Source organism: Brassica oleracea, chromosome C6, assembly GCF_000695525.1.
Source record: "Brassica oleracea var. oleracea cultivar TO1000 chromosome C6, BOL, whole genome shotgun sequence".
NCBI lineage: Eukaryota > Viridiplantae > Streptophyta > Magnoliopsida > Brassicales > Brassicaceae > Brassica > Brassica oleracea.
Window position 1 is genome coordinate 9243697 of NC_027753.1, and position 14048 is coordinate 9257744.

The 14048-nt window shown below is 31.2% G+C and overlaps 2 protein-coding genes and 1 long non-coding RNA gene across 3 annotated transcripts; all 3 read left to right on the forward strand.

The window, feature by feature from the left end:
- Nucleotides 1-381: 381 nt before the first annotated feature.
- Nucleotides 382-1545, forward strand: LOC106299682. The gene is made up of 4 exons (XR_001261838.1): nucleotides 382-646; nucleotides 731-821; nucleotides 1017-1102; nucleotides 1347-1545. It is a non-coding gene; the product is annotated as an uncharacterized LOC106299682 (long non-coding RNA).
- A 2789-nt stretch (nucleotides 1546-4334) lies between these two features.
- Nucleotides 4335-5226, forward strand: LOC106297420. Its single transcript, XM_013733657.1, has 2 exons — nucleotides 4335-4608; nucleotides 4985-5226. Exons 1-2 carry the CDS (start codon nucleotides 4413-4415, stop codon nucleotides 5224-5226), a joined length of 438 nt encoding a protein of 145 aa, XP_013589111.1. The 5' UTR covers nucleotides 4335-4412.
- Nucleotides 5227-13502: 8276 nt separating this feature from the next.
- LOC106299736 (PHD finger protein ALFIN-LIKE 9-like) lies at nucleotides 13503-13981 on the forward strand. The gene has a single exon (XM_013735768.1). The coding sequence runs from the start codon at nucleotides 13594-13596 to the stop codon at nucleotides 13909-13911; it is 318 nt and encodes a 105-aa protein (XP_013591222.1). The 5' UTR covers nucleotides 13503-13593; the 3' UTR covers nucleotides 13912-13981.
- The last annotated feature ends 67 nt before the right edge of the window (nucleotides 13982-14048 follow it).

The window sequence follows — 14048 nt, forward strand, 5'->3', positions numbered from 1 at the left end:
ATACATCAACTTAATCAGAGATGGCTTTTTCAGCTTATTAGACAACCCAACGTACAAAACGCGTAGCGCCGGCGTACCCTTAGTATATAAAAGAGAAGACTTTCTTCGGCAACCACGTCATCAGCAAGGAAGAGGTAAATGAAGACACGTGGCACGCCTAAACTCGAGTTTCTAAAAAAAATCGTTCTTGTTTATAAATTGGCTATTTAGTTGATCAAATAATAAAACCGGTCTCTTTACCATGTTTAAAAAAGAAAAAAAAAGGTCTCTTTACCATTGGGCCCGAAATATATCAGGATAAAGCCCAAGAAAGATTTATGGATAACCCTACTCACACCATCTTCTTCTCTTTGGTACTTACTCTATGTTCCATGGAACGCGGTGGCGTAACCGTTGTTTGCACTCAATCAAAGTTATTTACGTAGCCTTTAACACCACCGACCCACTATTCCCACTTCGTCTCATTCTATACACCATTTCCTTCTTCAAGGGTTACGAATCTTGACCTATAAACAAGGGTATTCGACTCTGTAAAATTCATCAGTTTTTACTTCTCAATCATTGTTAATCATATCCCGATGGAGCTGTTCCTGTTCCGAAATGAAGAATGATTACTTTTTGGCAAACACCAATATACATCTTTCTGGTTAGTCTCCTATCCTTTGCTTCTAAAACAGAGAATTCAAATACCATTTTGATGTTGACAATGTTCATTTTCTCTCTCGGGAAGACATTATTGGCAAACTAAAAGCAATCAGGCACATGTTGAATGATGCCGCACACGACAAAGAACGTGTTATGGAAACTATTAGAATTCAAAGGTCAGTGAAAAAGCCCTGTGTGAAGACCTCTTCATAGGCTTCATCTCTAATAAACATTAAAACGATTAACTCCACTTCTATCATTACTCCTGTATAGGGATGTATCTTTTGTTTGCATGAGTGTGTTCGACGCACTAGCAGTAATTTTCATGAAAAGTTACTCAGCTTCAATGTGGGCCTTAACGGTCACTGTAGGGGAACGGGGAAGAAGCACCTGAGCTGAAAGAAGAAGGCTCAGATTTGCACTAGGAACAGTACTGGTGCCAAGTTACGAGAAAGAGGTAAACATTTCTAATATCAAAGAATTTAAGAGAGACCATACACTATTAAGTATGTGTGGTTGAAGTTTCCTGCCTCTGTATGTTACGTTCTCCTTGAATCCATCAACTAGATTGCTAGCGTATTGAAGAAGTTAATAGATGATGGTTTGACTTCTTTCTACGACCAATTTTTTTTCTTCAAGGTCTTTATTAAGATTGTAGTTCCCATCACCTATGACTTTTTCTATTTATATTACACTGGCAGCAAGCGTTTTCTGAAGAATTTAACAGGAAACATCAAGTGAGAAATCGTCTGTCTAAGTGAGCATCAAGAAATGTTTTGGTCTGACTATGTAATTAAGTTGCATTACTCTTTGTTGTATGACTGTATCAACCATTAAATCACTGAATTCTCAAATATATAATTGGGTCTGTTATTATTCGTCAGATCTGTTACTGGTGATATTTTTTTAATAAAGTAAGGATGAGATAATTTAGAAAAAAAGTAAGATGAGATTAGATCTACAAGGTATCATTTAACTGTTCGATTCTGAACATGTGAAGATAGTTTTGGAAAGTAGATGGTGTGATTTTCAGTAGAGAAAAACAAGAATTTGTAAAAAACAAGAATTTGTAACATCACAAACTAAAGAAAGGAATACTGATGATTGACGTTGTGAGCATTAACCGTAAAGCAAATTAAATCAATTTTTTATTGGTTTATGAGACGAAGTGTTAACTCTCATTTCATGTATCAGTTTTAAGTAAGCGAAGCGAATCAATATATGAAAGGGGCTAGAGGCAGGGGCGGCTTAACAGGGAGGTCGGTCAGTGTGACCGTCCCAAGGCCTAGTCTAATTCTAGTAATATTAGGGGTCTTGATTTTTAAAAGAGTTATTCTTGAACCTCACCATCCAATAGAATTTCATTATTTTAAATTCGATATCTTTTAAAAAAGGAAATAAAATATTATCAAGTTATATTATGTTTTTTAAATTAAAAAAAAAAAATAGTAGTTACAGAAAAAATAATTAAAAAATAATATTTTTAACATCGTCAGCAAAACACTAAACCCTAAATCCTAATCCCTAAACCCTAAACCCTAAACCTTTGGGTAAATCCTAAACCCTTAGGTAAACCGTAAACCCTTGGATAAATTCTAAACTTTAAATAAAAAAACACTAACACCCTAAACCCTAAACCCTAAACCCTAAATCCTAAACCGTAAACCCTTGAGTGTTTTAGTGTTTAGTGATTTTGATTTAGAGTTTAGGAGTTATCCTAGAGTTTAGGGTTTACCCAAGGGTTTAGGGTTTAGGATTTAGGGTTTAGGGATTAGGGTTTAGGGATTAGGATTTAGGGTTTAATGTTTTGCTGACGACGTTAAAAATATATTTTTTTAATTACTACTATTTTTTTTTTACCTTTTAATTTAAAAAACATAATATAATTTGACAATATTTTATTTTCTTTTTTAAAAGATATCAAATATGAAATAACACAATCCTATTGGTTGGTGAACCTAGAGGTTCATCCTAGGGGATGAACCCAAGAATAAGTCTTCTTAAAATTAGCATGTCTGGTCCAGATTTGGACAGTATAAAAACATGATATTTCTACGTCTCTAGTTAAAAAATACCAAATAGAAATGTGTGTATACTGTGATCTTGAGTCTGCAATTAGTTGCAAAACTAGCTAATCTTTAGGGTTCTAAATTTTTTTTTGTGCAAGGGCCCTTGGTTATATTGAGCCGGCCCTGGCCAGAGGCGAGGATGAGAACTTTGAAAGCATATATGTAACAACCGCAAACCCTTTCTCAAAAAAAAAAAAATGTAACAGCCGCAAATTATTCACCCATTCATCACTATAATTAAAATAACGCACTTTCAAAACAAAACAAAAGGTAAATAAGCAATTTTTTTAAAAAATACATGCAAACCATAGAAAACGTGACTATCATTATATCAAATACAGCGGTTCATTTAAAACCGCACAGCATGCCCATATATTTTATCTTTTAATAATAATAATTTGTTTATATGATCAGTATTAAAATCTGACTCTTAGAAATAAAAAATATTAGTCACTCTTACTTTAGATTTTCTTCAGCTATATCACATTACAATAGGGGATCAAAAATATAGATTATTACATTTTCTAATTTTTTTAATTTAATAATTTGTGTCTAACAACAAAAAATGTGTGATCTTTTCAACTCAAACCAACACCATAAAATTTACAATATGATCTTAGAATAAACATAGATAAAAGTACATTTTCAAATGTTTTGTAAAATTAAAATATATTTAGTATAAAATAGTATTAGTGTAAACTAACCCGCCCGTATGGCAGACCGAATTCTAGTAACATATAAACAAATTGTTCTTATAAATAAAAATTTCACATTTATATCACGAACAATGAGAAAAGATTTTTCGTTTATGGTTTTTGGTAGGGCAAAAGTATTTTTTTGTAATATTGGAGAGTTTGGAATCTGCTCTTCAATGAAAAAGTAAAATTGTTTTTAATGTTTCATGGTATAACGGTTAAAGTCATCATTAGCATCACTGAATCATCATATATATAATTTATCTATATAAGTATATTATGCTATATGATTATATATTGCATAATATAAGTAGTTTTTAGGTTTATTTTAATTTTTTTTTGAACAAAAGGTTTATTTTAATTAATATGCACTTATTGATACATATTAGTAAAATTATTATATCCGCATTGCGGGTAAAACATCTAGTATATATATAATTTTATTTTATATTGATATATATATCCATACTAATAAATAATTAAAGTGATTCTAACAGACTCGTAAGATATTGGACCATATATATATATAACTAAGAATATTTATCATGTATGCGCAAGTTTGAAAAAAAAAAATTTGTACGCTTCTACGTTAAAATTATAGAAAACAATACATATTCAAAAGCATAAACCATGTATATACATAATGATCAACTATTGCAATTGTTACAGAACGAAATCTAGTAAATAAAAGTGTATTAACGTATGTGCTATAAATGATCATGCATAGAATTCATTCACTTTGAGCGCGTGGAATGACATCGGGGACAAAATAATTGCTAGCGGTCGAGACTTCTTGGACCTCCATATTGATGATGCATTTGTATGTTTTCTGAAAATAGACTATCTACATTCATTAGGACTCCAGAAACTTTGATCTTGAACTGAATTAAATCAACTACCTTATTAATTGTTCGTTTATCTCTCTTTATCTCTGCAACTTCTTTTTCTTCACTCTTCAATTTAGCGTTTGTCAACGAAACAAACAAACAAAATTTATAAAAAAATGGATGATCACTTCAAAACTATTGTTATAGTAGTTATCGCCAGTGTTTTGGTTGGGGGAGTGGTTCTTTTGATATATTGTTCCATTTGCATTAATAAAAAGCAGAAACTTCGATTGCCGGAGCCGCCACAGGTTCAACGACGGATGATAGTCAGTGATCCTACACATCAGCAAAGTGGAATTCATGTGGACAATGGTAAGATTATTAAGAAATGAGAAACTTAGCTCACTTTCGACTAAGTCTAGGTTCTTACTTGTTTTTTCTTTTTTCTTATTTTGCAATGATAAAAACTTTTCCGGTTAAGCCGACTTTTGTAATACCTTATAAAACCCTCTCATTTCATTTACTGAAATTCATATTCAAAAAAAAATTGAGGAAGTTTATTACAAATAAGTCTTCTTTACTATAACATTGCTGTTTTCTTCAGTAAAAAAAAACATTGAGATTTTCTTTCAAAAAAGTTTTTTAAAAAATGGTGGTACCAAGCAACACTAGATCACCAAGAGCTTTTTGATTCTTTTGGGCCTTGGCTAATGAGGTGTCGTGCATTTTACGGTCGGTTCTCCTAAAGATCGCTCGAGGGGTGGAAGGGGCACCATTGTGAAGCATGTTGTTCCAGTCGCTCCATACTCCGTAGATAATAGCTTGGTCAACAAGACGCCTAAAAATTTGGGAGAGCTTCAGGGTAAGAGAGATGATGGCGGTTTCGCTGTTATGACAGCTTCTTCTACTTCGGCAACATTTTGCGATTTTGGTGGTGGTGGTTGCAGTAGTGGTGGCTGTGGTGGTTGTGGTGGTGGCTGTGGGGGCTGAATAGTTGATAAAATTTGATTTTTTCCAAAGATATATTGTATTGATATTTATTTCTTCATAGTTTTCGCCAAGATTTAAGTATTTTGTTTAACTCTGTGATTGCTGATTATCCAGCGGATTCAGTAACATTCATCTTATGTTAATTTATGTTATTTGCAATTAATGTAACGTGGATCATCCCTAAACTTTCTAATGAAATAATCCATGTTCTAAAAATCGACCGCCTAGCCGTCTAGGCGCTACGCGTCACTCTTCCGCCCCGATTTATGCCAAATCGGTTTAAAAAATCGGATATCCGATTTTTTCCGCCTAGACCGCCTAAATAACCGCCTAGCCGCCTAATCTTTTTTTTTTAAATAATATTTTTATTTGTTTATTTGATCTAAAATTTTATAAATATCATTTATATTCATAATTTTGATGAAAATTACAGTATATTAAGTTTATATATTATATTTGTGTGTTTTATATAATCTTAAACATGAAAATATATTAATGTTATACACAATTAAAGATTAACATGTTTTATAACATAATAAACCATCTAAAAATTTCACCCGGCATAGTTTCCGATTAATCCCCGATTTTCTCTTTAGGCGCTAGGTCCAACCCGACCGCCAGACTAGCGCCTAGCGCGTTCCCGAACAGGGGAAATAATACTATAGGTACAAATCTTTAATTAGGCTAGTGGTTAATGAAGCCATAGATGGGCGAAGTCACGAAGAGTAATGGGTTCGATTATCTATAATTTGCATTTACCAAGTTAATTTAATTGCTAAAAAACTATATTCATATCTACGGGATTACAGGTGGAGTTACTATAGTTTTATTTTTCTTTCTTTTTTGCTAAAATTAATGAAGATTTATTATGCCAGGCTGCCGGCCAGTGAATTATAGGATCATTTCTATCATTACTAGCAAATGAATTCACTGTATGCATAATCAAGATTTCAGAATGCAGTCTTAAAAGCATCCATCATACAAACCAATCTGTTAAATGGTTCCACTTAGTGTCTTCAGTAAAGGAAAAAGGGTTAATTCCAACCGAACAATTTCTGTCGTGCTTTTTTTACTTAAACTTTGTTATTGTGCTTATTTTATCTCATATTATTAATTATTTCAAATAAATTACTCGGACTATCACATTTAAGCAGAAATTGACCAAAATAATGTTGGTCAACCATCTATAAATATCAAAAAAGCATTTGATAATTCAAAACACCAAAAAAATATTATATCCTAAAATCCGTGACAAATTTGGATAGCCAGAAAACATTAAAAATATACACAAAATCAAAATATACCCAAAAATCAGTGATAAGCTATAAACATTCAGCATACCAAAAATATATCAAAAACAAAAACTATATCTGAAACTAACATATATATAATTTTTATAATTTGAGGATAGGATCATTTTTCTGTTAGGAACCAGAACATAAACAATGTCCAAAATACCGAGAGTACATGACCTAGGTTTACATATGTCTATTTTACTCAATCAAATACATGAATAATCTAATTTATTATTTATTTTGGTATCACAATATATTTAAAAATCTTGGGTTTTTATTTCATGGGTTTTCTGTATATTTTAGGTTTTGGATATATTTTGATAAAAAGTATTTATTGGATTTACTCTTCTTGTTTAATTGTTTTACTTTATATATGTTTCCGTAGTATCATGAATAATCTTGCATCATTTTACCTTAACAAGTAGCATGAATTCTAAAAGCTTATAAATCATTGTTAAGGCTTATTAGTTATTTGTAAGAATATTACGATATGTATAGAGCTTTATAAATTGGTTATAAAATGATAAAGTAATGTATAAGAATCATTACTAGTTCCATCCACTGACTGATACATACAATGTAATAGTGGTTAGTTTTATGTTGACCAAATCGGATACTCATATTTTCCAAATTGTTAACCTTATGCTTAACAATTGACTTGCATCTTGTTCTCGACCAAACAACTTACTACAAAATCAATACACTGTCTGATACTTTTGAAGAGAACAACCAATCTACATATTGTCTATCTCCATTTTTAGTTCTCTTTTGTAATATATATTGGAAAGATGTCTACCAATAGCATTCTTCGGAATGTTGTCTTACCACTAGACTCTTTTCAACCATATAATCTTTTAATCTCTAATCAGTGTTTTGCCAATTTGCAGGATCATCAACATCTAAAACCTCATATTCCTTTCTAATGTTAAAACCATCCACATCATGAGACCCCCTTTTCAGTATCCTTTTCTCCTATTCTCATTATCAACTCTATCACACTCATCAATTTTTAAAGTTTTTAATTTTTAACATACTTAAACATAGAACCCACAACATATTTTACCAATTATATTTCTTGTTATGTTTTTCGGATCATGTTTGACATTTTATTTTTCTTGTTGAAGATCCTAAAATTGACATGTATAAAATAATATTTTAGCATCATAAATATTTTAATTACAAACATAATTATTATCATGAGGATTTTACTTATAGAGTTTGATAGTATCATATGAGTTATGTTAGATAAAGCTAATAATTGTATATAACAAAATTATTGTATAGTCTTAGAGTTTAATATCTTGATAATACACTTTTTCTCTCCCCACTTTGTATTCTTCCTCTCAACATTCAAGTTCTTGTTATAGTATCATAGCATCACGGTCTATCTTCATCATGAGTGTATCGCGATACTAATGTGATCCAAAAACGTATTCAGATTTCTAAATGGGACGATCTTGTATCCAAAACCCGCAACTGGAGTCAACAACTCACATTGGGATTGGGATACTATATCTGATGTGTATGATTTTTTTTTTGTCCTATGTTGTTTTTTGGAACTGTCTTGTCATATGTTTGTCTCACAATGCATATATGCGAAGATGTACAGTCAGAGAGGAAAGCTGAAACTAGTTCATCATAGGTATGATGGATAAAGGAAAGGTATGATGTAGAGCTGAATGGAGTGGTTATCAAAATGCGATCACTAAAAGGAAGATTGATTTTGGAGAAGCTTGAGGAAAGTTGTTTAGAGTGATTAATGTATTTTTTTTTACGAAAAGAAAGCTTGACTTATCTGCTGAAGAAACACAAAAAACAAATTTAGATTTGTAGATCTTTGATTTTAGGGTTGCCCCTAAATATAACGAGACGTGAGCATATTGTATGTGCAGTTAACACACAAATAGAGTTTCTAGCTGGGAGAATTTTGTTAGTTCTTGTAAAGTGAGATAAAACACTTAGAGGCTAAGACAGAAACTGTTCAAAAGACTTTGTACGAACATTTGCATAAGAGAGACTAGATCAGCGATTCAAAATTTGTCTAGAGCTTGTGGAAAAATTATTTTTATGCAAAACTTGCAAACGCATTTAAAAATATTAACCTAAATGTATTTCTTGGAAGATATTCCCATGTATTATTGTGTGATATAATTTAGGGTCAATTTGCTGAATGATTATATCGGAAAAAATTTTAGTTTTGTAGTAGGAGAATAGAGAGAGATAGAAATAGAAATGAGGAGAGAAAGAGAGTCATATGGTTAGTTGGTGAAATATAGATTTTTTTTTTGTTGTATGCTCAAATTTCCCTATAATTTATGCAGTAGATAAATTTGACATTAACAGTATGTATCTTCAATTTCAAGAAACCAATTATTTTTTTATGTTCACTTCAAGAAACCAACTTTAAACCAGAAATTTGGACAAAATCATGTTCTTCAAGGAAAAAAAATAAGCGACAAAGTTGATTTATATATATATATATATATATATATATATATGTATTATATTTGACCAAAAAATGTATATTATATTGATAAACTATCATATTTTATATATTTTTATGATTACTCAAAAAGGTTTTGGTTCACGAGCTAACCAACTAAGAATTATACTGTCGACATACGAGAACACATCACCGCATGCTCGAGCTTTATAAAGCATCGGTACAAACATTTGAAACATGTGATATAAAAGATAAATATAAAAAGTACAAGATAAATAACGTTTGAATAAATTCATGCCAAGGCCAAAATCGGTGGCAAGGTTATAGGAAAATATAAGATGAGAAGGCTTTAGGCACGCAGTTATTGCTAATGGCGAGATTGCCTAATCCAATCTAGCAAAAGGGCACAAAGCTTTGTTCACATATTTTTAATAAATCCATAATGTAATTAACGTTTGTCCTTACCGAGATGTTTGACATCCATATTCACTCGAAAAGAAAACACGCCTATCGTATTAGTTACCGTGGAATTAAGAGTTATTCTTAGGTTTACCCATAGGGTAAATCTTTAGGTTCATCAACCAATATAATTTCATTATTTCAAATTTGATATCTCTTAGAAATAGAAACAAAATATTGTCAAGTTATATTATGTTTTTAAAATAAGAAAATGAAAAAAAAATTTAATGTCGTCAGCAAAACACTAAACCCTAAATCCTAATACCTAAACCCTAAACTCTTGGATAAATCATAAACTCTAAATATAAACATTAAACACTAAAACCCTAAATCTTAAATCCTAAACTAAACCCTTTAGTGTTTTAGTGTTCAGTGTTTTTGATTTAGAGTTTAGGATTTATCCAAGGGTTTAGGGTTTATCCAAAGGTTTAAAGTTTAGGATTTAGGGTTTAGTGTTTTGCTAGCGACGTTAAAAATATTTTTTTTTTGTAATTACTATTATTTTTTATTTATTTATTTTTATCTTTTAACTTTAAAAACATAATATAATTTGACAATATTTTGTTTTCTTATTTAAAAGATATCGAATATGAAATAACATAATTTTATTGGTTGTTGAGGTTCAAGAATAAGTATGGAATTAATATCTATTATGTAAATCCTTTCTTGATATTCCACATTGTTGTCAGTCATTCTCATACGCTAGTCACTAATCTCAAAAGCCGAAAAGGGTATTTGATTAACATTAAAATATCACCACAGTGTATGCATACTTTATCTTCCAAACATACTATAACATTTTCGAACAAATGTAAATTTATGTTTACGATGGAATGGACTCCCCAATCAAATGAGGTGTCGTGCATTTTACGGTCGGTTCTCCTAAAGATCGCTCGAGGGGTGGAAGGGGCACCATTGTGAAGCATGTTGTTCCAGTCGCTCCATACTCCGTAGATAATAGCTTGGTCAACAAGACGCCTAAAAATTTGGGAGAGCTTCAGGGTAAGAGAGATGATGGCGGTTTCGCTGTTATGACAGCTTCTTCTACTTCGGCAACATTTTGCGATTTTGGTGGTGGTGGTTGCAGTAGTGGTGGCTGTGGGGGCTGAATAGTTGATAAAATTTGATTTTTTCCAAAAATATATTGTATTGATATTTATTTCTTCATAGTTTTCGCCAAGATTTAAGTATTTTGTTTAACTCTGTGATTGCTGATTATCCAGCGGATTCAGTAACATTCATCTTATGTTAATTTATGTTATTTGCAATTAATGTAACGTGGATCATCCCTAAACTTTCTAATGAAATAATCCATGTTCTAAAAATCGACCGCCTAGCCGTCTAGGCGCTACGCGTCACTCTTCCGCCCCGATTTATGCCAAATCGGTTTAAAAAATCGGATATCCGATTTTTTCCGCCTAGACCGCCTAAATAACCGCCTAGCCGCCTAATCTTTTTTTTTTAAATAATATTTTTATTTGTTTATTTGATCTAAAATTTTATAAATATCATTTATATTCATAATTTTGATGAAAATTACAGTATATTAAGTTTATATATTATATTTGTGTGTTTTATATAATCTTAAACATGAAAATATATTAATGTTATACACAATTAAAGATTAACATGTTTTATAACATATATTTATTTTGGTATCACAATATATTTAAAAATCTTGGGTTTTTATTTCATGGGTTTTCTGTATATTTTAGGTTTTGGATATATTTTGATAAAAAGTATTTATTGGATTTACTCTTCTTGTTTAATTGTTTTACTTTATATATGTTTCCGTAGTATCATGAATAATCTTGCATCATTTTACCTTAACAAGTAGCATGAATTCTAAAAGCTTATAAATCATTGTTAAGGCTTATTAGTTATTTGTAAGAATATTATGATATGTATAGAGCTTTATAAATTGGTTATAAAATGATAAAGTAATGTATAAGAATTTATATATTAGTTTTATAGGCTTATAAGTCGATTATAAGATTTTTAAACAATACATAAGTGATAGTAAAAGTTTTAAAACATTCAGTTTTGTAATAAAACTCACCAACTATAAATATGAATCGTAAAACAACTCATCAACTAAAAATTTAACAAAAGAAATACCCAACTTTAATTTCTTTAACGTTTGTCTCCCTCCGTTACAATATTGTTGACAGAGGATGACATACATTAATGAAATTAAAGTTGAGGATTTGAGTAATTTTTAGTTCAGAGGTTGTTTTACGACCCATCTTTAGTTGGAAGTTTTATTACTAAAAACCTTAATATATTTAAGTTTATGGTTATTTGAATATGTTTTGTTTTTGAGTATCCGGGGTTTCAAGTATATTTTAAAATTTTTAGTTGGGTTTTTGGCGTAAAAAACCCTCAAGTATGTTTTGTTTAGATATAAACCCCTCAATTAATGATTCAATGTATAAATCCCTCAAGTCAGTTTGTTTAAGGAATCAACCCCTCAGTCATTATTGACGTTAAAAGCTGTGAGTCGCAGTTAAGTATAAAACACATCGTTCTTTAAATGACCAAAAAAACATCACAACTTTGTATATCTTATGCTCAAGTGATTTGTGTATTATGCTTATGTCGATTTTTTTTTTAACATTTGCTTATGTCGTGTTAACTACTAAGAATTACAAATGTTAGAAAAAAAAATTATTGCTATTCAGTACTTATAGAGAACACGAGCTTGAAACCTTGTATGTATGCAAATGAATCATCTTTCACTAAAGCCTATATATTGCCTTGTCGTGTACGTACAAGAGTAGTAACAAGATTACAAGAATTGTAAAATGGACCAAATTTGTCCAAAGCTTTCAGTTGCACGAGAGAAGCGAAGACAGTTCATAACATATATATAAGTCTTAATAACAAAATGAAACACCAAACTCCAATCGCAGACAACTCTTTCACCCTCTTTCTTCTGTTTATCTCACAAATCCTTGACTCTTTGTTTTACAATTTTGACACAGGACACACGAAACACAAAATGATTATCTAACCCTCTGTCGACACAATTAAAACTCAAAAATCCCTCAGGCTGAGAAACTAGGATTTGTCATCTATGTGTCTTAATAATATGGGAATTTTTTGGAACACGTAGGGATTTAGAGAGGTTACAAGTCGTGAGATTAAACTACTTGTTGTTTTAAGTTAAGGTTGTGCTGTTTTATTAAGAAATCATATAGTTTACAAAATAATCAAAACACATCGTATTGTTAAACAGTATAACTAACGGAAGGGGTCGATTCGTTGAACAAACTGAATTGAAGAGTTTATGCGTTGAATCTTTAATTGAGGGGTTTATACCCTAATAAAACATACTTGAGGGGTTTTTATGTTAAAAGTCCTTTTTAGTTATTTATAGTTTTTCTTGGGGTTTTGGTTATATTCTTAGGTTTTGGGTCTTTATAGTTTTTTCGGTTTTAAGTTGTATCTTTTATTTTTATAAATGGTTTGACCAATATCATTTTGGTCAAAGTTGATTTCGGTTTGAATTTTATTGTTCAGATCATTTATTTGAAATAATTGGTAGTTGGAAATAAAATAGGTATTGTAACAAAGTTTAGGTAGATAAAACAGTAGAGAAATTGTTGAGGTTGAAATTGATATTTTCTCCCGTCAGTATATCCAGTGGTTGTTTTAAATATTTTAATATATCAAGTACAGCTGTTAGCTTTTTTTTGTCACAGCTGTTAGCTAAACAACGAATATAATACACAATTAATGATATATATATATAGCATGGACCGTTTTATACAATTTCTGCAACATGGTTAGGTGGTGGTCCTCCTCAACTTTTCTTCCCTACTTTAAAGACCAAATATATTGTCTTCATCAATCACATTTTTAATATACCAATCAGCCTAATCTGTTTATACATTATTATATAGTGTGCTAAAGAAAGACCATATATATAATATATAGGCCATGTGGCAGATCTCGGCAAGTTTATCGGTTCATGTCGCCAAGTTTACCAAAATACACGTCCCTTCGGAGACATCCGATAAAATTGGAACGATAAAAAAAGAGTAGCATGGCTCCTGCACAAGGATGACACGCACAAATAGAAAAATTGTCCAAATTTTTGTTTTATCAAAAAAAAATTTTACCAAAATACACAAAAGTCAACGGAAATTTTGGTATACCTATATATGTATGAAGGCTCGATGCATCATTTACACGTATCAGAATACTTTCACATTCAGTTTCGCTACAACGATGGTGATGTTTCGCATGTTCTGCTGTTTCATCAGCTGCACAAAAATAAGACCGTCGGCGCCTCCACCGCAAGTGGTTGAAACGGGCAAGAAAGTTCCAGCGTCTCCTCCTCCACCCAAAGTGGCCAAAACGGAGAAGAAAAAGCCACGGCCGTCTCCGAGGCCGCCAGTAAAGGCTTCAGGCCGTCGTAAACGCTTTGGTAAAGACGCTGGCGGTGTCGCAGGTTGCGGTGGTGGATGTGGCGGCGGCTGCTAGTTATAATGAAGACATGATGTTTCGTAGTGAAATGTGATTATTTTTCTTCTGCGTAGTGTGTTGGATTTATCTGTATGTCGATTTTAACATATGATCTTCAAAATTTAATGTATATAAATTCAAATAACATGGTTCAT

Excerpts from the sequence above, each read along its gene's own strand:
- LOC106297420 (XM_013733657.1), top strand. The coding sequence starts at position 4,413 with ATGGATGATCACTTCAAAACTATTGTTATAGTAGTTATCGCCAGTGTT. Across the intron at positions 4,609-4,984 it reads TGGAATTCATGTGGACAATG|ATCGCTCGAGGGGTGGAAGG; the intron begins GTAAGATTATTA and ends GTTCTCCTAAAG.
- LOC106299736 (XM_013735768.1), top strand. The coding sequence starts at position 13,594 with ATGAAGGCTCGATGCATCATTTACACGTATCAGAATACTTTCACATTC.